The following is a 26525-nucleotide window of genomic DNA, read 5'->3' as shown; positions in this document are numbered from 1 at the left end:
TGTGGATGACACCGGGGTGAAAATCAAATCACATACCACAATTCACGGATCACATTAACTCGGTGGACCGACACATCAAATTCACCAGGGAGGATATGAAAAGAGGCAGGTTAGCCTTCTTAGACTGTGAGATTTCCATCAGTAATGGGGGACATCTAAAAGCTGATGTGTACAGGAAACCTACGGATACGAATCAGTATCTAAGGTTTGACTCTCATCATCCACTGGAGCACAAACTGGGCGTCATCAGGACGCTACAACACAGAGCGAACACCATCCCTACTGACACAGCAGCCAGGGAGGCAGAAGAACATCAGGAAGGCCCTGAGTAACTGTGGTTATCCCAGCTGGACTTTTGTCAAAGCTGGGAAGGCACCTGAAGAAAGCTCCAGCTGATCCAGGAGAGAAGGACAACCGCCGCCCAAGTGAAAACCTGTAGTGATCCTGTATATGTCAGGACTATCGGAGCAGCTGAGACACATTTTTTCTAAACACCAGGTCTCTGTGGCTTTTAAACCCCAAAACACGCTGCACCAAAAACTGGTGCACCCCAAGGATCGGGTCCCCCGACACAAACAGAGTAACATGGTGTACGCTGTTCAGTGCAGGAGGACTGCCAGGATTTATACGTCGGGGAAACCAAACAACCTCTGGCTACAACACAGAAGAGTCACCTGCAGTCTATTTACACCTACAGGCCAGTGGACACTCTTTCAATGATGAGGATGTAACATCCTGGACAGGGAGGAACGCTGGTTTGAGGGCGGAGTCAAGGAGGCCATTTACGTGAAAAGGGAAAGACCATCTCTGAATGGAGGAGGGGCCTAAGGGTACATCTGTCACCATCTTACACTGCTGTGATTGCAGCCATTCCCCAGCTCTCTGTGAGTGGGACTCATGGCCATTGATCAGTGGGCTTTGATCAGTGGTCATGAGAATTTGCATAATTATGAATAAGGAACTGACCTCTCAGCCCATTGTTCCTTCATTCGCTGGTTTCAGTCATTATGCAAATGTGCTGTTTATAAGGGTGAAACCTGCAGTCAGCTGAGACTGAAGACGTCACCTGATGATGATGAAATGTTTCTCCCACTGAAAACGCTACGTCCAGATGAACAGAACCAACTTTTGGAGAATGTAATTTCTTCTCAAAATGGTATTTTGTTTTCAAATGACACACACAACCCATCACCAGTTGAACACTGATGTGCTTAATGTAAAATACTATGACCATTTCTTCTCCAGTCATCATAATGACTACTGTAAGCCTTTTTTTGTTTTGTGTTACACTTACTACAGACAGTACAGTGGCCTGTCAAACAATGGGGAAAAACTGTGAAAGTAGAGATGGTGTCAGTCTCACAAATCCAAACTGAAAGCTACAATAACCCAGTTTTATCTGAATTTGAAAGCAGGAAATTAGAGATCATCCAGATTTGACAAAACAAATAGAGCAGGAAGTTGTTTTTAACACCCTCCACCCCCAAAAAGGGCAAAGTCTAGTAGGATTTGCTGTTAGCTGAACTCAGAGTTGGAGTCAGAGCAATTTCCCTGAAAAAGTATTAATGAACTTAAAGGCAGAAACTCATCATTTTATTTTCATTCTGAATGAGATTTTTCAAATCAAGTAATGTTTTTTTCAGAAACTCATTGTGCCACCTGAGTGGGTCAACTGAGCCACAGGTTGCAGAAATGATCCCCGGCTCCTGCAATAGATTTAAATATCTCGCCCAAGGATACTTAAAACCCTTATTTACCCCATTGCTTTGCAAGTATTACTGCATGTGTGAGAAAGTTAGGAAAAGAGCTTTTAAAAACACTGTATATGTGTGAGATCAGGTAAATGAAATGTGTCCTAGAATTATATAGAATATATAGAATTAAATAGTTTTGAAATGAAAAACAGTGACAATAAAATAATAATAATAATTCTCTTACACAATGTGGATAATGTAAGAGTAAACTTTATCAGATTTTTTTCTTTTGCACTTGGAAAGCCCATTGGCTCCTGACATTATACAGTAACACTGATATGCAGCTGATCAGCCAGGTAATCTTCAATGTCCAGAAATTTAATTTAACAAGTTTGCTGATGCTCTCTTGAACAATACAGAACACTATGAATACTATAGTCAACAAATGTCAAAAAACAGTCCAGGGTACAGAAGTGACAGCGATATGATTAGAGCTACAGCACAAAACAAACTTGATGGGCAGAGGAAGAGGAGAATGAAGTACAGGACGTATCAATACTTGTTTTTGTTGTAGTATAAAACTGTATCGCCTGCTTTAAGGGTCATCCTTTTTGTGGAGCAGACTGCTGGTTCACATCAAGGTCCAGCACATTGTAAGTTATAATTTCAACTGCTGAAGCGAATTCCATCTTTTAAAAGATGTACTTCCTTTAAGAAAAGAAAACGAACACAACAGTTTATGGACAAATTCTGGTTTGGGGTGAAATTGTGACAAATGTGACAATGACAATTCCTCACAACTGGGTTTTGACCATATAAATAAAAAAAAAAGCTTTTTCATTTTGCTGTCTAAAACCTATAACACTTTTTATTTTTTTTAGTCACTGGAGAAACAGCAACAAGTAGCACGATGCTTCTCTTTGGCCTCATGGTGGCATTGTTGTCTTACTGTCACGCTGAATAAGAACCAGATGTTTAAAAAAAAGACAGACGACAAATAAAATTAAAGAAGTAAAACATCAGTCCCAAACAAACTATTTCAGTTCCCCTGAGTTACTAATGCACACATGCTTCAAAACTCATCTGCTTTTCTGTAACTTGCCTCTTTCAGACAGTGAACTTGCTGCTTATGTTTCCAGGAAGACCATGACATCTGAAAAGCTGATAGAGGCAACAAGGATGCTACTTTTTCCCTACAGCTCATCTTGTAAACTTACACTAAAATGTTGTTATGACCATAATCAGGTGACTGTGGGATTTCTCTGTGTTTTGAATGAATACCTAACATGCTAGGATTCGAAGTTGACAGTTGTCAAAGTTGATTTGGTCAGTGACAGTTACTGCAGTTATCAACCCAAGTTTAAGCATCATTCCAAGTGTTAGTGGGAGTAGTTTGTTTGGTTGTTTTCTTTTTTTTCACTTTGGAATGGAAACAAACAGGTTTCATTTTGGTAGAAAAGAAAAAATGTGATACAAATGTGCTCATTATCAGCATTCTATTCATGCTTTCTAAAAACACAGTACCAGTACAATAAAAAAAAGTTGAATATGGGAATCATTTTAAAACTTTTTTGTTATAATGCAATCTTTGTGTGGTTGACCAAAGCAGGTATTGCAAAGTCTAATAGAAAACTGGATTGTAATAGATACATTTAAGAAGGGAAAATAATTAACTTAAATCTGAAAACATCTAAACCTGGTCATGTGTTCGTGTTGAAGTTGTTTTCAGACATAAATACAGCTCTGAATCTTCAATTTTTCAGCTCCCTGCTTCTTCCCTGATTTCTGTTTTTGTTGTGCCTCCTGCATTCGATATGCTGTCTTAACACTATCCTAAACTGGTTTTTATTCGGCTATTTCTAATGTATTCTGCATGTAAGAAAGGTAAAATTGTGGAACTTGATTCTCCTGATATTCTCCAGATTTTTTGTTTTAAAATAGCTTTAAACACATTTACAGCACGATTTTGCAGAGGTGCTCTGTGTAAGAGTCTGTTTTGCTCACATGAGGCATGTTTCAAACTCGAATTCTGTTGCATAGTCAGAGCTTTTTGAGTTTCAAAATCTGAAAACAATGTTTAAGTGTAGCTTTCTTGTCTGTGGAGGGCAACAGTTGGGCTGTGTTACTTAATGCATGTATATGTGATATGTTTGGCTCGCTGGACTTTTTTGATAAGCAAAACACAAAGTCTATTTCAGGATTATTCTCCTGTACTCAGAGTCGTGAATACGAGTCAGCACACAGTCTTTGACCAGCAGATGTTCTCTGGTGGAGATAAGGATCTAGACCCTCCGTTCTTGTCATACTTCTTATCAGCCACCAGTGATCCGGCAGGCTTGTGCCTTTGTTCAACTTCATCCTGTGTTGAGCTGCTTTCGTCCCCATCTTCCTCTTCATTGTCACTTCTTTCATCTTTGGTTAGCTGAATGAAATGATTACAGTAAAAATACAGAATGAAAAACATGATGGGAAAATCAACAGAAAAGGAGACTGTATTTAGAAAAAAGCCGCCAAAGAGGACAAAATGTCTACTTGAAAGCAGATTTGAAATCTGAGATGCAGCAGAGAACTCTGGGTAGCAGTTTGGCTTCCTTTCAATGTAAAACACAAAGCTTTGTTGAGCATTTTGAAGCCTGGATATTAACATTTTGCTCATCACAATGCAGGTTTTTTAACAACGTAGTGACATATTTGGACGAAATGATGCATTTTAAAGTTACCACGTAAGAGTGATCTGCATTTATAGGATGCAAAGAACCACATACCTGCTATTTAAAAGATCCATTTTTGCTAGGCGTGTTGGTTTGAGTTACTAACTAACCTTTTGAAACATGTTTGTGGTATGTTTGGAGTATTTCATTGAAAATTGCATGTTTTATTAGCTTTCTTACATCACTGGGAAACTAGGTCAGTAAGGTACTTAAAACCTACTTGATGGTCTGGCCTTTACCTGAGTTCTTGAAGGCTCTGGATGTTGTAGGGCTGTCTTGGTTGACATGCCTCTGCAACATCGCAGAGTTTGTTCATTAGTCAAACTTTGAACGCAGGGTACATGTTTTAATTCTGGTTGGGGAACACTGGGCCAGCTCTTTATCATCTCAAGGACGTTCGAGTTTGCCCACCCAGTCCACATGTATTTTATGGCCCTCTGAGTATCCTGTGGGTGTTCTTTAGGAGTGTGGGGTGTAAAGAGAGACGTGGATAAATACTGTCACAGCAGACTTACTGTGCCAAACATAAATTTCCTGATCATGCGTAGAATGAGGTAGGCCCAGAAAATGTGCAGACAAAGCAGGACCACCAGCATTGTGTTGAAGAAGTAGTAACCAAAGAAGGCAGGGTAATAGAGAACAGGGTAGACCCAAGTACAGTGGATCAGCCTGAAACACAAGCATATCAAAAATGTAAAAATCTGTTACATACTAAATGTAATACATGTATAGGAAATCTGCTTGAGTATGAATGAACAAAGACCAATAAACTTAGTTCACTGGTTACTTTAGACTTAATTTGAAGAAAAAAACACACAACTTAAGTCTTATTTATCGGCTTACCAAAATGGAAAGATGATCAGTCGTGTTACCATGAACACTATGGCAAACAAAACAAAGAGAGTTTTGCAGGTTTTCTCCCATTTGGCATAGTTGAATAATTTGGCAGACTAAAAGAAAAATGAGTTTTACCATTAATTAACAACACACATATACACACAGCAGGTTTTATGTAGGATAAAGACCCAGTAAGTCCCAACAATCAGTTGACCCGCATGAGAAGGCACTTGGTGACAGCGAAGGAAAAACTCCCTTTTCACAGGAAGAAACCTCTGGCAGAACCAGGTCAGCCATCTCCCACGACTGGTGGAGAGTGAAAAGGGTTCAGTGAAGTAGAAACACTTCCATCATATTCTAGATCTCAAATATTTTCTTTTCTTTAATATGTGGCACACCACAAAGTAACAGAAACAGGTATTGGCACTTTGCATGTTTTATCTGCTTTCTGACAATTCACAAGAGAAAACTTCAAAAAGTGTATTTTTGAAAAATATCACCATGTGGTCATTGTTCAGAATACGTTACTGCTTAGGTGAGGTCTCATTTTTACCCATGCTGCTCGTTTTTGAGCTAAGATTCCTTTTGTGTCACAACTATTTTCATTTACCTGCAATACCAGGTGGATTTATTTTGAACTGTAAGCAGTGTCCAGTTACTAAAGGTTAATCTATACCTTCATGTGGCCACCAAACATGTGGCCGAGACTGACCTCTAGGAAAACATCGGAAGCATCATGGATAAGCATAACCAGTGTTCCTACACGGATGTAGTTGGCACACCAGGAAAAGGATAAGAGGACCAGAGTGGCCAAGTGGTGGATGATTTGCTCCTTAAAGTCCTGATGGAGATAAGAAACACACAAAAACACACAAAGAAAACTCCAATCAACACAGGGAGTACTGTTTCATCACAAATCATGTTTGCATATTAAAAAAAGGTACATGTTGTTAAATGACAGAAGGACAAGAAAAGCAAAGAGAGAGAGAGAGAAATACAGAAAGTCATGACGCAGAAAACAGCGCTGACTCTGCCAAGTTAAAATAAATAAATAAATAAACATTTCTAACGTTATTTACACTTTTCATAATAGTGGAACAAGTTTCAGAATGCATCAATTATAATAATACCATTAAATATGTACATATATTTATTAGTTTCAGATGTAGCCATTCTTGTATTTTGCTTGTTTACATTATTGTATTTTGCACAACTCTGTTGCTTGTGAAGCTCGCACACAAGAATTTCACTCACATGTGCTGTACCAATGTACCTGCAACATGTGATGTGACAATAAAAGTGATTTGATTTGATTTTGATTTGATTTGAAATATAAAAAATACCATAAAAGACAGGAAGAACTTTTTCCCCATTTCCTGCATTCTAATAGTTATCTTTGTACACTCCAACAGAATCTAATTAACAGGAGGCAAGGTTATTATCGTTAACGAAAACTAACGAAATAACAACTAGAACGAATCATTTTCGTTATCGGAAATAAAAATAAAAACAAGACTTTGCAAAAAAATGAAAACCAACTAAAACTGTAATGAGTGTTCACAAAACTAACTAAAATTAACTAAATTTATAGCGAAAATGTGTTTAGTTTTCATTGATGTGTGCGTGTCCTACAATAGTCAAGGGTGAAAATGAAGTGTAGTTTTCAGGGTTTTTTCTTGCTGTGTCACATTATGCCAGCAGGTGGCAGCACGTTAGTCGAATCCAATTTGGGATTACTTTGAATATGACTGTGTTTTGGATAAAGCAAGTGTCTTGTAGTGGAAAGAGACAAATTATGAGGGACATTTCTAAAGGGGAAAAAATCCCACAAACCTTAAAGTGCACTTGAAAAGCTCACACATATATACAATAAAAATTCATTCATTAATTAATTAATTAATAAAAAAAAAAAATAAAAAAAAAAAAGCTTGCACAAGAAGGCTAACCTAGCTTACCTTGAGAAGGTAAGGGAGCACACTCAACCCTCATCCCCAGAAACAGAAGCTAACCCCGGGCAAGGCAGCGTGATGCATCCCGAGACAACTCCACAAAAAACATTAATGCAGTGGTTGCAACAGCGAGCCGATGGCTGCTGGTTGGTCAATTTGCAGGAACATCACAAGCGAGAGGAAGCGTTGATGAATATGTTTATTGAGACGGGGACATCTACATAACTGTGTGAGTCAGTTGCCTTCAAAAAGTTTAGCAATTCACTTGAACCAAAATTACGAACACCTGGTGCTGCAAAAGTTAATAGTCTCATTGGGGCCAAGATTTATCTTTTATAGTTGCCTGCTATCAATGGTTGTTCATCTGGCCTTTTTTTTTTTTTTAAGAACCCAGAGGTTCCCCATAGGTGGGAATGTGAGTTGTCTGTCTCTGCGTGTTAGCCCTGCGACCTGTCCAGGGTGCAGGGTATGGCAGCTGGAATAGCAACATACCCAAGGATGAGCAGAAGAGCATGACTGATATGATGAAACTGGGATTTTGTTACACTTAAATGTTGCAAACAACTAAAAAAAAAAAAAAAAAAAAAACTAAACTAGCAAACAAATGGTAAAAACTAATTAAAACTGATATAAATTTGAAAATCTGAAGTCAAAACTAAATAAAAATAAAAACTAATGAAAATTGCAAAACTATTAAAACCCTGTCAGGAGGTTTCATGTATTAGAAAGAAAGGGAAACTTCTTCACATGCCTGATCACAATAGGTTAAACATGTTTTATTTTGTTTTGTTTTTTTATCTTTCTCTACAACAGGTAGCATTGATAAGACAACTCATATGTCTTCAGAAGGGCTATAGTGTGTACTGGAAAGAAAGGGACCAAGCACCGAGTCTTAAAGGTAATAAAATTAGATTGAATAGATGCTTGGACTGTTTTCTTTGCCATGTTGCTATGACTGATCAGTTAAAGTAGCTCTGCACCCAAAATGCCAAGATTATATCAGTCCATCAGTGTGGCTGGATATCTGTTCTCACCAAGCCTGCTGTTTCTATGAAGGATAGCATCTTATTTTCAGTTGAAGTGAACTCTTTAAAATGCAGACAGTAAGACACAGAAAGTAAGGTTTAATTGTTTGTTTAGCTTTCATGTATGCCCACTCTCTTCTGTAAGATTTTCCTTTCTCTCACGATCATTTCTTAGTACTACGTATGTTCATTTTGTACAGATAGCGATTCAAATAATTCCATTAGAATGTCAGTTAAACATCTGGAATATTGATTTGGTCAGTAAGGTAGTAAATGGGGTTGTTAATCAGTTTTAGCTTCTTCGGTTTCAAGAGGAGCAACAATGAGACAACCTCCAAAACAATTCAATTCAATAAAACTTTATTGATCCTGAAGGTTGACCCCGAAGGAAATGAGTAAGCAATGGTATTACAAGTGGAGGCTACTGACATTTTTCCCTCCACATCTGTTCGGATTGTTTTTTCACTGCTACTTCCTTTTGGCTAGGATAAGTATCACTACTGGTAGCATGATGCAATACCTGGACCCTACAGAGGTTGCACAGATATTTCAACTCATCCAGGATGGCTCATCAATATGTACCATTGGCAGAAGGTTTGCTGTATCTCCTAGCAAAGTCTCAAGAGAGGAGATACTAGGAGATAGGCTGTTACTCTAGGAGCCCTGGTAGAAGGTCTTCAACCATCAGGAGGTCCAGTATCTGCTCTTTTGTGCAGGGAGCATGAAGAGCATTGCCAGAGTCCAACAAAATGACCCCCAGCAGGCCACTTGTGTGTGTCTCTGACCAGACAATCAGAACCAAACTTCATGAGGGTGGCCTGAAGGCCCTGTGCTCACTGCCCAGCACCATGGTGCTCGATTGGCATTCACCATACAATACAAGAATTGGAAGGTCCTGCACTGGTGCCCAGTGTTTTTCACAGATTAGAGCAGGTTCATGTGACAGACATGAATGGGTCTGGAGAAGCAGTGGAGAACACTACCTGAGCTACCTGTAACATCGTTCAGTATGACTGGTTTGCTGGTGGATCAGCGATCGTGTGGGGAGGAATATCCATGGAGAGACAAACAGACCTCTACAGGCTAAACGGTAAATGGACTAGTTCTTATATAGCACTTTACTACTCTGTCTGAGCACACAAAATGTTTCATGCAACTTGCCTCATTTATCAATTGACACCTATTTATACAAGCACTTTTTTCTATGCTTTATTTCTCCACAGAAGTGCTTTCTATCTAACATTCACACACATTCATACTCATGTGGATGCATCGGAGAGCAACCTAGGGTTAGTATCTTGCCCAAGTATACTTGGCTTGGCAGACTGGAGCAGCCATCGATCAAACCACCAAACTTCCAAACCTCCCATACCTCCTGAACTAAGTCATGGTGCAGTAGGCCCTGGGTTCCTCCTTGTGCATGACAATGCCTGGCCTCAAATGGTGAGAGTATGCAGACAGTGCCTGAAGGATCGAGGAATTGATACCACTGACTGGCTCCCATGCTTGCCTGACCTAAGTCCAATAGAACACCTTTGAGGCATTATGTTTCAGTTTATCCAACACTGCCAGGTTGCACCTCATGGAGGAGCTGAGTGATACCCAGGTATGGGTGAAGTCTTCTGGTTAGGTCTGTCTTCTAGTGAAACAGGTGTTTGAAGAGGAGTGGGAAGAAATAACACTTATGTACTCCCACCCTCTTCAGATATTTATAGTTCAGTCATGTAGCTGAGCAGCTGCTTCCTGAGTATATGTAATACATTATATAACAATGATAATTTACCACACGAGAAATATCTATGTTGAAAAGACCTCTTGTAGCTTAATGCTGCCCTCATCCCTGTACTGCATAAAAACCACATCTTTATACACTGATTTAAATTTGTGGACATTTGGACATTGCTTGTGCTTAACCTCACACACAGACACACAAAAACCTTTCCTAGTAGTTCTCACCACAACTCATAGCCCCACTGCAGAGAGAGAAGTGTAATATATAAAACTGTAACAATACAACTGAGCGTAAGGCAGACAAGACAAGAGATTATCAGAATAAAACAGGAAACAGAAAGTGAACTTGTGACACCAAGAAAAGATTGACTACAAAGGAGACGCTGATGGCAAGACACATGGATGAGATTAGGAATAACAAAAACCAGAAACTAGAAATAAACGCAGACCCAACAGAGAAAACTAAACTATACAGAGTTAGCACTTAAGTCATCTCTTAGATGCAGCAGAAAGAATCGCGAGTCCACAACAAACTCAAAGATCCAGAGACGCAGGAACACTGAGCACCACTTTGAGTTGCTGCAATTAAATGTTGGGAAATGGACGAGCCTGCCGCTGCCGCTTTTTCAATTTGATTCTCTGCTTTTGAATTCAGGTGTCTGTAGGCTAATCATTTTAATTTCAGTTTCAACAATATAGCATCCTTTCCAACAAATTACCCAGTCTATACGAGTACGAGTCTGCTGTCTTCATTTATTTTCTTGAGCAGTATGTATAATTGCATTTGTTGAGTATTGTATTGTTGAGATTCAAATATTAATATTAGCCTGAAGTTTCGAAAAAATAATACTACCTTTTTTAATACTAATACTCTTTCACATATTTAGAAATGGTTAAAATTATACATTACATATTATGTAAAGAAAAAAAGAAAGCAGATGAATGAACCTAATTGAAGTTTGTGGTCTCTAAGAACCACTACTTACCTTCCTCTTGACATCAAAAGCAACACTGAAGAGAAGACAGCCATAGAAACTCATTTCCAAGATATAATACCAGTACTGAGACTCTAGCATGGTCTGCAGACAGGGAGACAAAGAGACAGATTCAAGAAGACGGGACAAAATTATAATCAGTTATACAGACAAAAGGTTTGTCCCATAAGGTTCTGTTTTTTTCCCCTAGACCTTAAGGCTAAAAATAAGCTGCAGAGGAATCTATTGTTTACACCAATTTGCAGCTTTCCACGTAAATGCTAGTACAGGTTGATGCTTCTGTTAAACACTGAAAGAAAAGGAAATCTGAGTACTAGTAATTAAAGTCCCACATGGCAAGAAACATGGCAGGTTTACAATCCTTTCACAAAGTATAGCCCTGTTTTTTCAGTTTGTACTGATTGCAAAAATAAATAAATGTATCGTCTGCTTTGTCTGAATGTCTGCTGAACTTCACATCTGTAGTGGTGTACAGAAGAGAAATTACAAAAATGTGTGATGCCCAAAAATCTATGGACCTAACCGGATGTTAGATGGACATCTATAAGTAGTGTGGGATGGATGATTGGATAATTGGATCCATCATCCCATTGGATGATGGATCCAATTATCCATCATCCCATTGGATGATGGATAATTGTTAGAATTCTGAGTTCTTTTTTTCTGAGTTTGTTTTTTACTCTTTTTTGTTATTGCCCTTGCCTGTGTTTTCCGTATGTTTCCTCAGTGGTTTTGTGGTTTTCTGTGTTTTTGCTCTTGATGATTGATTGATGATTATGGCATGTGGTGTGGGAGAGTATGCAACAAACCTGCTTGGGAAAACCTGTCCATACTTCCCTAGTATCATAAAGCCATTCTTTCTGCAGAAAAAAAAGGTATTATATTTGTACAGGTAATGCAAAATAAAGAAGAGTGGTGAAATGTTAACTTATAAAGAGCTGTTCAGACAAAAGCCTAATGAGTAAAGAGACTTAATCATTTAACCATCACTGCCTTGAGTTGGAAAAATGTTGAAATGGTTATGTTACTTACATCATGCAGTGCTACCATTCCTCCAATAAATGCAGACAGGTAGAAAACAAATCGCCAGCTGTTGGGACACAATAAAGTTGCTGTTAATATCAGAATAATCACAAATACACACACTCACAAAAGCAGAGCGTAGTAACCTGGCCTCTGTGAATTTCTTCAGAACTCCAGGGCGGTCCTGTCTGCGTCTTCTTCTAAACCAGCGCTCCACTTGTCTCGTGGACAGACTGCTTTTCTTAGACAACCCATCAATGTCAACCTGGTATTAAATACACATGCAGACAGACACAAAAACACATGCATGTTTGTTTACATATGTGTATCGTGTAGGTGCTTAAATGTATATCTCTAGCCCGCTCGTTTCAGATACATAAATAATGTAGTTTTGTCAAAACTGCAGGAATCTCTCAGGCACATTTGCAAACAAACGCTGGAAAGTGTGGAGTCACACTTCAGGCTGTTGAAGGTAATTAAAGAGCAGAAATATATCCGCAAGCTTTGAGACATCCTTGACTTTCACTGCGAGAAACAGTAGCTTGCAGTCAGCAGAACTCCAGAAATGTATCGATGTAATTTGTCGTGATTTGGTAATCTGTTAATAATGTACATCACTTATGGAAAATGTGCATGTCCGCTGACTCAAACCAGTACAGTTTAAAACAAATATGTTATATTTGGACATTTGTTCATAATGAAGGTGGCACAGTGGTGGAGTGGTACACACTGCAGCAAGAAAGTCCATGGTTCAGATCCGGTCTGGTCTCATGTTCCCACTCTCTACGGGAACATGAGATTGCATCAAAAACATGCATCAAGAGGGAGGGGTGGTTGGTAGGTAGGTAGAGGGATACTTTATTGAACACAAACACATATACGGTCCCTCGCTATAACGCAGTTCACCTTTCACGGTCTCACTGTTTCGCATTGTGTTCTGCGTCCTGATCGGCTGTAGACAATTATCAATCAATCTCGTGCCGTGTCTCCTGTGGCTGGATTTTGCACTGTCAGAGGCCCCTGTGGGTGCCTTTGGTTTCATTCTTTAATACTGGACTTATTTTTCTACTAAGGTTTGAACTTTGAGAGTTTAAACAAGAGAGAAAAGTGTGAAAATGTTCACGCCTGTCTGAGAAAAGTGTATAAAGTGTGTAGTGAGGGGTTTTACAGCCTTAAAACATCTATAATAGCTGTAGAAAATAAAGTTGGCTACTTTGCAGATTTTACCTATCGCGGAATATTTTTAGAACGTAACTCCTGCGACAAATGAGGGACGACTGTACCAAATACACTAACAGAAAGCAAACTGGCTACACCAAGTTACAAAAAAGAAAAGACAAGCATTTGTACAAGAGCTGTACAAACCTAGCCTCCTAACTAAAATACAGTAAATAGCTGTGGAGCAGTGATGAACTATCCCAAAATAAGTGAAATAAGTAAATAACTGTAGTGCAATGACAGTCTAACCACCAGAAATGTACGACCAGCAAAAATGAACAGTCCTTGAGTGTGTATGGGCGAGGTTGTGAAGGGGCCCATTAGTCCACCTTACCCCTGCGCCTGACTGCTTTGTTAGATGTATAGTCCTTGGAACAAAGGACTTCCTTAGCATGTCTGTAGAGTGACAAGAGTCTGCCAATGAACTAGCTTCTCTGCTTGTTGAAGATTAAGTGTTGGTCATTGTCCATGATGGACAGCAGCTTGTTCAGGGTCCTTTTCCCTGCCACCAATGTAAAGAGCCAGCTTTCTTCACAACTTGTCCAGCTTGTCTGTTGGCATCTCTCTTTCTCTTTTGGATGCTGCCTCACCAGGACACCAGCGCACAGAAGAGGACACTGGTGATGACTGACTGGTAAAATATAAACAAGAATTTGCTGCAGATGGTAAACAACCCCAATTTCCTCAGGAAGCTCAGCCAGCCCTTTTTTGTAGAGTATATCTATGTTCACTAACCAGTCCAGTGTGGTATCCAGACAGAGTCCCAGGTACCTGTAGGTACTGACAAATTCCAATTGATACAGGTAGTGCAGAATGCCTAGCCCTGCGGAAGTCTACCTTACGTCAGTTTACAAAGTCCAATCAAGCTCCTATACTCTCCCTCCTGTCCATCCATGATATGCCCAACTATAGCTGTGTTATTAGAAAACTTCTCCATGTGACATGTTGCAGAGTTGTAGCTGAAGTCAGCCATGTACAGGGCAAAAAGGACAGGAGAGAGCACTGAGAGAGCATTTTTAGGTCACCAATGCTGCTGACCACGGTCTCTGAGGTGCAGTCTCTCAGCCTCACAAACTGTGTGAGGTTCGCTATTGAGGACACCAGGAGTCCAGCCCCATCTGCAACAACTAGTCTCTCAGTAGTGGGGACTGTATAGTGTTAAATGTGCTGGAGAAAGGACTTCCAGGTCGCACAGTGGAGGTAGCTACGTAGAACTACTGCTTCTGGCTCGAAATACTAACAAGATAAAAAGCTAACTAGGATGGGGCTATGGTGAATGACAAACACGGCAAGGTGAAAACCAAGAGAAGGGTGATAACTATGACTGCAATGTATACTGAAGAAAGTGAAGCTAACGAAGATGGCGACATTTTGGCTAGTGCTGGGGCTAATGCTAGCAAAAAAGAATGAAATGGAGGAGAACGTCAATATTAACTCATCACTTTAAGGCGATACTTATGGAAATTAGGGAATCGGAAAAGAAAATGTGCAACAGTTTGAAGAAGTTAAGGCCAAAGTGTGCAAAACCAGCGCAAGACTCAAGGAAGCAGATAATCATATTTTGGACATGGAGGAGCAGATTCAAACAATGCAGGATGCTGTTACGGAGCTATTAAAACTACAATCCAAACTCAAGTGACAAATCACCGAAGGTTAAAGTTGGGAATGAAGAGAAAAGCGCTCCCACTACTCGGTCCATTACTGCACACTTTCTGAGTTATGAGACAAGACAAATGTGTAATATTTAGAACTATTGCCTTGGCTTAATCGAGATGCAAGGAGTAGTGGTTCATGTGCAGTGTGGAAGAATTGTGCGAGGAGGACTTCTAATCCTGGGCCCCACTCCGAAGTGTGTGGGTCAGCCCACACCTGACTTATTACATCAGGTCTTACAGACCTGAAAATCCTGTTTTATTTTCTTATTATCTGTTTGATTGTTATCTTGTTAACTGTGGTTCTGAGCAGTTTGGAGAAGCGGTATTGTTATGTTTATTTTGACAACAATGTTCCATCTTAAAAATGGCAAACACTGTTAATATCCTCTCCTTTAATGTAAATAGAATAGTCAGCCCACAAAAAGGTCCAACATACTGTTTAAGGTAAAGAAAGAAATGATTCGTGCAGCCCTCCTACAGCAGACGCGTTTGTCAGATAAAGAACACAAAAAACTAGAACAAGGTTTTTGTTACTATGCCTATTCATTATCACAGAGATCTGGGCACTGTAGAGATTTAGCAATTTTAATATCACAACAGATCTGTTTTGAATATTTATTTGATATAAGGGATAGGGAGATCCGATATGTATTGGTAAAATGGAGAACTGATGGTTTTCCACCCACTACCCCCAATATATACACAACTATAGGAATGACTGGGCTTTCGATAAGCTCATGTTTGAGCTGATCTGAAACTGAAGCAATGCTGATATGTGGAGGGGACATGAATATAAGGCTATCCAAATTAGAAATTTCTAAAGCACATATATAGTACAGCAAAAATGGAAAATAAGTTGCATTATTATAATATGTATTTATTGACATCTGGAGAGATGCTAATCCTTCTCGGCTCCCCACTCTACATACTCGAGAACTGATTATTTTACAATTATTACAATTATTTTTTCAGACCTAACAATACCAAAGGTAAACAACAACATTTTGATTGTCAGGACTAAAGGTGTGTGACTTGGTTTACCTGAGCAGGATTTCGACACTGAGTAGTGTAGTAGAACTCCAAGATAGAATTTTCCTCAGCTTTCAGATAGACTCTCTGCTTGATTCCAGCAGAAACTGCAAGTGGTGTTGCTATCCATCTGAAGTACCATAGACATAAGCAAAATGAAATTCAGCACATGATGGAAAATGACATTTTAAGGAAAACAGGTATATTGGGCCGTTACTTTGTCTGTAGCCATGGCTGCGCTTTGTTTGTTAGGCCTGTGGCTGCAACATTTGTTTGTTTGTTTTGTTCTTTTTGTTTTATGTGTGTGTGCAGTAGCGATTGTGCTGGATGGTTGTGCTGGGATCAAATCTATCAGAGCCACACTCCAAGTTAAAGCTGAATTTTTCCATAGCAACACAAAATGAACTATAGTAGCAATAACTATATCCAGCCACAGTATCACCTGTCACAACCAGGAAGACTGGTTACATTTGTGCTTACTCCCAGCAAACACTGTTGATGGTTCACGATGAACGATTAATGAAAAGCAAGTAAGTGAAGTGTTAACCCACCACCACCCACTCCTCTACTGGAGTAGGGTTAGGTGGTTTAGGTGCACAATTTGGAGCTTACCTTTCAAACAGGTATCTGATGAGTAAAAAGGCTAAGGCATAGGGGAGAGTCACATAAAGATTGGAGGCTTTGGCATAGACCCGGCCCTCTTTGTCTTCCAGGTCAGCCCATGTTAGGCCCACAGGCAACCATAGACTGTCTGACCAGAAGCATTCATACAGTGTGTCAAACATCCCTCCTCCCTAAGGGAGCCAAAAGGTTATACAAACAAAAGAGAGGCAAAGGTCATGATATTAGTAGTCATGTAGTACTATATACTATGTATGTATGTGTATATATATATATATACACACACACACACACACACACACACACACTTTCCTTTACCTTACATGGGCAGCAGTATGGTAAAATGTTACAGTTACTAAAGTCTACATACAGATCTGTTCAGAAAACAAATATTGACTTATTGATCCTTTCCCTGAGATCACTCCCACACTTTTTCAACAAGGCCTCTCTAAACACAGAAAGAAAGAGTGCTGAAACAGGCAAGGAGTGCCTCACTTGCAACTTGGCAACATATAATTACATTTGAAAGCACTTTTTTAATAAAGTCCAAATAAAGTGATGATAATCACATAATAAAATAATGTGAATTTCAAAGATAGTTCTGAAAAGGACTGTGTAATCTACTCTTCTCTACTGTAGAAGCTGAAAAGTTGATTTCAAGCCATCACCAAACGGTTTCATTTCATTCAACAGTGTTTCATAACATCTCCGTTTAGAGTTGGCTGCATTCACAGGGATCATTTTAAGAAAGCTTCAGTGCCAGCTTATTCTGATGCTGAAACTTTGTGCAACACAACCCTCTTTTAATGTTAGCCTGCACAAAACCTCTCAGCAGAAAGCCCAGCTTAACAGAGAGAGTTGATAACTAACATCATACCTGTTATATCCTACTGGGTTTTTCAGGTAAAGCAAATAAAGCTTGGCTATTGACCTTCCTTGGCAGGATACTCCTATGAAGATCAACCTTTCACAAAGAAAACGTTGTTGACTGTGTCAATGCCCACGAACCTACTGTAGATTCACTTGCATCACATTTATCTTTACAACAGTTCCCTGTAGCCATATTAGCACACTGTTAAGGAGGCTTCGCATTATAACCCCCAGTCAATAAGGGGACAATAGTTTTCATTACGGTTGTTACTTCCTCTATAAATACTTCAGCTGAAATCTACTGAGAATTGATTCGGTGTGCATGACATGTTCACCCTGCATGCTACAAACACATATCTCTAAATGTGCTGTTTTGTCATCAACGTAGAGTAGTTTTGAATACTTTAACACATTTATAAAGTTTATCTTTAATAAACACAGCACTAACAGAAAATGTAAGAATATGTATTAAATGTGCAGAAAAGTAAAAAGAGTATAATAATGTCAAAGTAAAACTAAATGAAACTTTTAAATCACCTGACTTTGTTCACCCATTAGCTCAGGCTTGGTCTGTTAGCTGTTTGTTTAGTGTTTTTAGCTTACCGCTATTTATTTTTTTTATTTCAAGGAGGCAAACCACATAACTCAGATTTACTGTGATCTTGCTGAGAACAGAGAATCGATTCGTTACAAACCACATCACTTACTGCAGAAAAGCCTGGATCAAATATCTCCTCCTGCCCACAGTTCTAGTTTAAACACAATAGATATCTAGCAAAAACTTGGAAATATTACTCATATTCAAAGGAAGACACACAATTTGCTTGCTAGTCACATTTCAAGGTCACAGTAAAAGAAAAGCTTACCTTTTCACAGCCAGATAGAACAGGTAAGGGAACTTTTCCACATCAGCTGACTGCTTGTGTTTGCTGTGGAATATGAACACAGATGGGAAAGTCCTACGTTGCCCCCACCCCATCCCCAAACACACTCACACACCTTACCACCACCACCCCCACCATATGACAAGCAATCAGCCACTCTTGTCTTTGTTTGATATTCTTTAGGGTCACACCCACCCAGCGACAATTATCTGGGAAGGGCTTTCAGGAAGTGGAGGTAGGCTAGTGGATTGCCACAACACACAGGCTTTTTTTTTTCTCTCTGCCCTCAAAGGATCTAATAACATTGTTTGTACTGTGCTCCTGATAAAATACAAAAGACAAGTTCTCTGACAGAACAAACCCTCCAGGAATAGAAACTGGAAAATGTAAAAATATCCCAGATACTGTATATAATAGACATATTTCTTTAAAAAGAAAGACTAAAGAAAGAAAGAATATTTGCTAAAGTTTACCTATGTTTTATTTTTAAACTTTAGGGTGTGTGTGTGTACAGACGGAACAAATAGCACCAGGACTCTGTACTAAGCTAAAACCAATAGAGAGCTTTGATGAGACTCTAAATTAATCATTAACATAACATAAAAATGAAAAGGTACCTAAAAGTTCCTATTAGGACCAAATACAATGAAACAAACACCTTTAAACATTAAGTTTGTGCAAAAACACCCAAATGTTCATGTTCTGTTAGGGAGGTCAGTACACACATACAGACATATTAACAGAGCAAGTTAGTCTTGTACAAGACTTCCACTGCAGCCTGAGGATGGTATATAAAAACTTTTTCCCAAACAAAGAGGTGTTTTGTAACCATAAGTTCTGGTTTTCAGCTACAGAGACATCACTGGTTTTTGAGGCAATTGTTGCTGAGATTTGACGCTCTGTAAATAAAACTGAATTCAACTGACTTTATTCCAATTTACATATACAGAAGATAATATCCCCTGGCCATAAACCCACAGCTCATTTCCTGAGGATATTATTTGCTTTTTATTCATTTGTAGCCATCTCATGATCTCATTTTTCATTTTCCTACATAAACATTTAGGATAACAAAGGAAAATGTAAAAAAAAATTTTAACATTCAGATGACTCTTAAAAAACTGAGTCTCTTTTTACCCTAAGGATACACAATGCCACCAAAAATGTTATATAGTCAGGTTTTTCTACAGGGTGGCCATTTATATGGATACAGCGTAATAACATGGGAATGGTTGGTGATATTAAAGTCCTGTTTGTGGCACATTAGTATATATGAGGGGGCAAACTCCTCAAGATGGGTGGTGACCATGGTGGCCATTTAGAAGTCGGCCATCTTGGATACAACTTTTGTTTTTTCAATAGGAAGAGGGTCATGTGACACATCAGACTTATTGGTAATGTCACAAGAAAAACAATGGTGTGCTTGATTTCAACATAACTTTATTCTTTCATGAGTTATTTACAAGTTTCTCTTTGTTCACAGCCATTGACATGTCGAAGAGGTTAACATGTGAGGAGCGGATCGAAATTGTGTTGATATCTGGTGAACGCAGTAACCGGGTCATTGCAGCAGATTTCAATGCAAGACCCCCTACGAGACCACCCATCTCCCATGCTGCAGTCAGCAAACTGCTCGCTAAGTTTCGTGAAACTGGTTCAGTGTTGGATTTGCCAAAATGTGGACGCAAGAAAACTGTCACTAATGAAGAAACATCAGTGGCTGTCCTAGCTTCATTCAGCAAGAGCCCACAGCGTAGCACTTGCCGCATGTCACTGGAGAGTGGCATTAGTCCAACATCCCTTGGGCGGATATTAGCTACTCACAAATGGCACCCATACAAACTCCAGCTACTGCAGCATCTCAGCGAGGATGACCCAGATCGGCCACAGAATTTGCAGAATGGGCAAAACAAAAACTGGAACAGGACCCTCAGATCACGCAGAAGATTTTGTTCAGTGATGAGGCAAACTTTTATGTGAATGGTGAAGTTAACAAACAAAACCAGCGCTATTGGTCTGACACTAACCCACATTGGATGGATCCCTCCAAGACTGTTGGAACAACAAAAGTGATGGTTTGGTGTGGTATATGGGGCACAACAATAGTGGGTCCATTCTTCATCAATGGAAACCTCAAGGCCACTGGATATTTGAAATTGCTACAGGATGATGTAGATGAACAGTTTCCTGGAAAGTGGATTGGTCATCGTGGGCCAGTTGAATGGCCCCCAAAGTCTCCCGATCTGACCCCTTAGACTTTTATCTTTGGGGTCATCTGAAGGCAATTGTCTATGGTGTGAAGATACGAGATGTGCAGCACCTGAAACTACGGATACTGGATGCCTGTGCTGGCATTTCTCCTGCGGTGTTGCTATCAGTGTGTGAAGAGTGGGAGAAGAGGGTTGCATTGACAATCCAACACAATGGGCAGCACATTGAACACATCTTATAAGTGGCCAGAAACTTGTAAATAACTCATGAAAGAATAAAGTTATGTTGAAACCAAGCACACCATTGTTTTTCTTGTGACATTACCAATAAGTCTGATGTGTCACATGGCCCTCTTCCTATTGAAAAAACAAAAGTTGTATCCAAGATGGCCGACTTCTAAATGGCCACCGTGGTCACCACCCATCTTGAGGAGTTTGCCCCCTCACATATACTAATGTGCCACAAACAGGACTTTAATATCACCAACCATTCCCATGTTATTACAGTGTATCCATATAAATGGCCACCCTTTATATTTATTTCCTTACTCTTCTTATATTTATTGTTTGTTTACTTGCACTGCTGTAGCTGGAGCCTCGTCGTCTCGTCTCTCTATATACTGGACTGTATGTAGCGGAGATGACAATAAAGTTTACTTTGACTTCAGCAGCGAGCAGGCGCACCGAGGGCTCTCGCGCTCACTTTTCGTGTATAGAATTTCGAAAAAACATCGGTGCAAATTATAAGTCTGTATCATAATGTCTGGTGTTTTCGTGTTTGTTGTTTTGCCTTTATTTTGTTTTATTTTGCGAGTTGGTTATTAGATGCTGCTCCCCGCCGCCCCGCCCTCTCCTCCCTGTGCCGCAAGCAGCAGGCGCACCTCGCAAACGGAGGGCGCCCTTACTCCCAGCAAATGGGCGATAGAAAGCCGATCAGTGCCTGTACCATTCCCAATATGCGCCGGCTGATGTCGGGGCAGCATGAGTACGAGCAATTTTTTTTTTTTTTTGCCGATGCCCCTGATGCCGCCCCCCACCACGATGCCGCCCCGGGCAACCGTCCGTGTCGCCCGTATCAAAAACCGCTACTGATCAGGGACAAACAGAGACTGCAGCGCGTTGTGCGCTCTGCTGAGAAGGTGATTGGCTGCAAACTCCCATCTCTGCAGGACCTGTACACCTCCAGGACACTGGGGCGTGCAGCTCAGATCACAGCTGACCCTTCTCACCCTGGACACAGTCTGTTTCTGTTAAGAAAAAAATATACCATCTCAAAAGAAACACAACTCAAACATGCACACAACAAGACAACACAGCCTGTTCCCCTACAGCACAGCAGATTTCAACATAAGCCACAGCACTATAACCCAGCTCAGTGTATTCATCAGCAGAAATATCTTATTTTAATAGTTTTTAAATAGAGTGTTTGACAGCTTCGCGTGTCATTTTTCTACAATGCCAATCCGATTACTCATATCATGTGAGGATGAAGACAGCACTGCTTGATAAGATTGTCAAGGTGTGCTGTGTTTTGGTGAATATGTGCCCCAGTGTGGTTGTCAAACCAGGGCCAAATGTAACTTGCTCTTGTTGAATATTCATAAAACTGCTGTGTTGCATGTACAGTTCATTGTAAACAATTGTACTTTCTGTAAAGTGCTTTCAATAAAACAGAAAAGAAAAGTATGTTTTGTTTTCAGGTTTTTTTATTCAAAATCTGTTCACATGTACTTAGCAAGCGTGAGTACACAGCGTGAGGAAGGCGAAAAGCAAGGCAAGCGTATGAAGGTAATATTGAAGTAGGCTTAGTTTTGAAGTGGTGAAAGGCAAAGGCATGAGTGTAAGGTAATAAAAGCTAATAAGAGAGATGTAGAGCTGGCGGAGGACTTGGCGAGAGCAGGAAAAGGCAAAAAGGAAACGCGAGTGCACGTCTCCCCGCCCACCAAGCAAGGGCCGTGGCACTGAGTTCGTGAGGGGCGCTCTGCAGCAGAGTCCTCCACCACATGTCATACGCCAAACGGCCGGCCAGAGAAGGCTTGAAAAAAAAGGACATTTATCTTTTCTTCTTCAGCCAGCTTTTTTTCTCATTGTTTTTACAAAGTACACATTAAGCTTCTTCTGCAATAACACACTAATTACACATGGAAAGCTACCTACTTCTTTCTTCATTGGAAACAATTAGACTTTCTGTAAAGTGGTTTCAATAAAACAGAAAAGAAAAGTGTGTTTTGTTTTGTTTCTTGCCTACAACAAAATGGGACCCAACCACTTTAATCACCCAACTTAAACTCCCTCACGCTCTGTCTACTATAGGGCGGAGGAGCGTCATGTCACGGCCCACGCCCCCTCCCGCCATGACACCAGGCCAAACAAAGCACACGGAAGTCTCAGCTATGCTTCCTACCAGCTGTGTTGTCGGTTGCAACCTTAGATCACACCATAGGGAAGGCAAGAAGCTGGAAAATCGCCTCTCTTTTCATCCTTTCCCCTCCTGGAGGCAACGGGAGTTATCTCATGTATCCGATATTACTAAACGAAGACGTCAGGCTTGGATTGCAGCGCTCACACGAGCGGATATCGACTTCTCTGCCATCCCCAATTTTTTTTTGTTGTTGCATTGCTCGCGGCATTTTCTTTCCGGTGAGTTCTAAATAAATTCATATCTCTCTTAATAGGCTTTAGTGTTATTTTGAATGCGCTGAGGTCATAGATCATTAGATAAAACATCCTAATGTGGGATGCTGCAGAACCACGTCATGTTGACGGAGTAGCTTATTATTATTTGGCATTATTGCAGGCAAACCAGCATATGAAATGGGTGTAACAAATCCAGACTGGGCTCCAACGCTGCCCATGGGGCACGGCGACATACCTGTGTCAAACTCGGACCTGCACGCATGGCGAATGCAGCGAAAGTGAAAAAGAGCACCCATCGGAGGTAAACCCCCCCCAAACGTACCAAATTGCTCTCATTGTACGCTAATCTGCACATAACTTTCAGATGAATCACGCACCTGGAATACTGGTGTACATTTACCTTATGTGTATGCACTAATTTTATCTTACAGGCTTTCGTTATACAGCAGCAGAGTCTGAAGGTGTGCCCCGTGCAGAAGTAATAGATGAAGATCTGACAGAAGACCAACAACAAAATCACCATGTCGTGGAGGCTGTGGACAAGTGGAGGTTGAGGTACCAGCTGCAAATGTGGACAGTGGTCATCAGACAGACAGCGTCACGGAAGCTAAAGGGCAGACGAAGGATTGTGTGTGCAGTGAACAGGGCAGAGCAGAAATAAACCGGCTGCTGGAGGAGAACAGACTGCTTCGATCACAGTTGCAAAAGACAGAGCTGAATGAAAATGTCTATTCTATTAACACACAGTGAGTGAGAAAGGTGACTGGAAAGGGAAAAACTCAATGCATCATGGGAATCCCCAGTAGCCTACGTCTATTGCAGCATAACTAAGGGAGGATTCAGGGTCACCTGGTCCAGCCCTAACTATATGCTTTAGCAAAAAGGAAAGTTTGAAGCCTGATCTTATTAAACCCAAAGTACTTACTAGCTAACTGACTGGATGCCCATCAACCTTATAAATCCTGCTGTGTGTGTGTGTGTGTGTGTGTGTGTGTGTGTGTGTGTGTGTGTGTGTGTGTGTGTGTGTGTGTGTGTGTGTGTGTGTGTGTGCAGAGAGACAGCCAGGTTCATAATGGATATGTTTTTGTTGTTGTTTTAAAAAAGGAGCCACATTCAGGTTAAAGTGTAGGATGTTGGATCAGTGTTTCAATATTTATATCTTTTATTACATGTACATGTGGTTTGGTTATTTGCCTTTTGATTGAAAGTACACTAAGAGGACTTTTTTTATTAGTGATCTTAATAGTTTTTTTTTTTTTTTAATCTAATTGAATACAATCTATTTGTGTATGATTGTCAGTCCAATGAGGGAGAGAGGAGAACATGAGGAGAAAGTACAAGGTCAGGAAGAACCAGGTAAGAAAACAGACAGGAAATACTAACAGGCAAAACATAAACTGTTAAACTGAAAGGCACGGACGTTTTCATTAATGAGCATCTGACACGAAAAAACGCAGACATCGCGAGGAAGGCAAGGCAACTGAAGAAGAACGGTAAAATACAACATACATGGGTAACAAACTGTAAGATTTTCATTAAGCTAAACGGGACACCAGAAGAGGCAAAAGTACTGATAGTGAGGAACATGGAGGATCTGGACAAGTACAACTGACACTAATGTATCGAGGTAATATATAACTCTAATGACAATCAAATGATAAATACACCAACATCTCTAATTACACCAGGAAATGACATGGACACGTTGAAATTAATTCTTCAACAGAAAGTAATTGATCTAGATTGTGAATATAAGGAGCATAATATAATAGATCCAGAAATAGATTCTGGAAGTAACTTTCTCTCTACTTTTGTTAAAAATTGTAATTATTTCACTCAGGAACAATATGAAAAAGAAATTAACCTAGACGGGAAGCTCTCATTAATTCACTTTAACAGCAGAAGTATGTACTCTAATTTTGATTTCATTAAGGACTATTTGCAACAATTTTCTCGCCCCTTTAGTGTTATAGCCATCACTGAAACTTGGTTCAATGTCGATAAAGGAATAGATTTTTGTTTGAATGGATATGATTTAAAATACATGAATAGATTAAATAAGGCGGGCGGCGGGGTTGCTATATATGTTCATAACTCTATAAACTATAATGTTGTAACAACTATGTCTATGGCTATTGATGGAATTTTGAAATGTTTGACTATTGAGATTATGAATGAAAAAAAGAGAAATGTTATAATAAGTTGCATATATCGGACACCCAGTTCAAGTATTGACACTTTTAATGAATGGATAGAAAAAACGTTTGCTTCGGTGAACCAAAAATTACTATTTATCTGTGGTGATTTTAACATTGATTTGCTAAATCCAACAAGGTTAAAAGCCATTGATGACTTTACTGACACAATGTACAGCTTATCACTATATCCAACAATAACAAAGCCAAGCAGAATAACTTCACATAGCGCCACTATTATTGACAATATTTTTACTAATGTCATGGATTTCCAAATTAATAGTGGTCTGTTTGTCTGTGATATAACTGACCACTTACCAGTTTTTACTTTGTGTGACTGTGATTTAAAAAAAAATAGATACCAAGATCATGATAGCAAAGCGAACAATAAATGAAGAAGCAATTCATGCCTTCAATTTTGATTTAGCACAACAAGATTGGAGTTCGGTGTATGAAGAGTCAGATGTGGACAAGGCTTATGATAATTTCCTAGATATTTTTACTATGTGGTACAATAAACATTGTCCTGTAAACGAACACATGACAAAGAAAAAAAAGATAAAAAGTCCTTGGCTCACAAAAGGAATTATTAATGCTTGCAAAAAGAAAAACAATCTGTATAAACAGTTCATCAAAGTAAAAACAAAAGAAGTGGAACAAAGATATAAAGCATATAGAAATAAATTGACTGATATTATAAGAACGAGCAAACAACTTTATTATAGAAGAAGATTATATGAAAATAAAAACAATATAAAAGGAACTTGGGATGTGTTAAACAACTTAATTAAACAAGGATCTTCTGGAACATCATATCCTGAATATTTTACTGATGCAAATGGTGAAAATCACAACATGAGTAATATTGTCGATGGGTTCAATAAATTCTTCATAAATGTTGGCCCTGAACTAGCAGCGGACATCCCGTGTCATAAAAATGAAATATCAGTAATATAAAATCAAATCCCTTTTCACTGTTCCTCTCAGCTACAAATGAGCAAGAAGTAATAAATATCACATTAAAATGTAAAAGTAAGTCTTCAATGGATTATCATGACATAAATATGTCTGTAGTTAAACAGGTTATTCTGAATATTGCTAGTCCCTTAACATATATCTGTAATTTATCATTTCAGTCCGGTTGTTTTCCAAAAAAAATGAAAATTGCGAAAGTAATACCACTATATAAAAGTAATGACAAACACAGTTTTACCAATTATAGGCCTATTTCTCTACTGCCT

The 26525-nt window shown here is 39.5% G+C and overlaps 1 protein-coding gene across 3 annotated transcripts; it reads right to left on the bottom strand.

Moving 5' to 3' along the window:
- Positions 1 to 1948: 1948 nt before the first annotated feature.
- Positions 1949 to 18312, bottom strand: cers3a (ceramide synthase 3a). Of its 3 annotated transcripts, none has more exons than XM_026183094.1 (11): positions 17366 to 18312; positions 16480 to 16661; positions 15880 to 15997; positions 12112 to 12230; positions 11975 to 12032; positions 11752 to 11802; positions 10934 to 11026; positions 5955 to 6083; positions 5249 to 5355; positions 4921 to 5074; positions 1949 to 4116 (listed from the first exon to the last, which is right to left on the bottom strand). In XM_026183094.1, the coding sequence occupies exons 2-11, from the start codon at positions 16650 to 16652 to the stop codon at positions 3928 to 3930; spliced, it is 1191 nt and encodes a 396-aa protein (XP_026038879.1). In that variant the 5' UTR covers positions 16653 to 16661; positions 17366 to 18312; the 3' UTR covers positions 1949 to 3927. The 3 variants fall into 3 exon arrangements, with proteins under 3 accessions (XP_026038879.1, XP_026038953.1, XP_026038797.1); XM_026183168.1 differs by having other exon boundaries at positions 18225 to 18306; XM_026183012.1 differs by having other exon boundaries at positions 16480 to 17452; positions 18225 to 18302.
- Positions 18313 to 26525: the final 8213 nt, after the last annotated feature.

Source organism: Astatotilapia calliptera, chromosome 1, assembly GCF_900246225.1.
Source record: "Astatotilapia calliptera chromosome 1, fAstCal1.2, whole genome shotgun sequence".
Taxonomy (NCBI): Eukaryota; Metazoa; Chordata; class Actinopteri; order Cichliformes; family Cichlidae; genus Astatotilapia; species Astatotilapia calliptera.
Note: the sequence above shows the minus strand (reverse complement) of the source record. Positions and strands in the feature narration are given on the sequence as shown.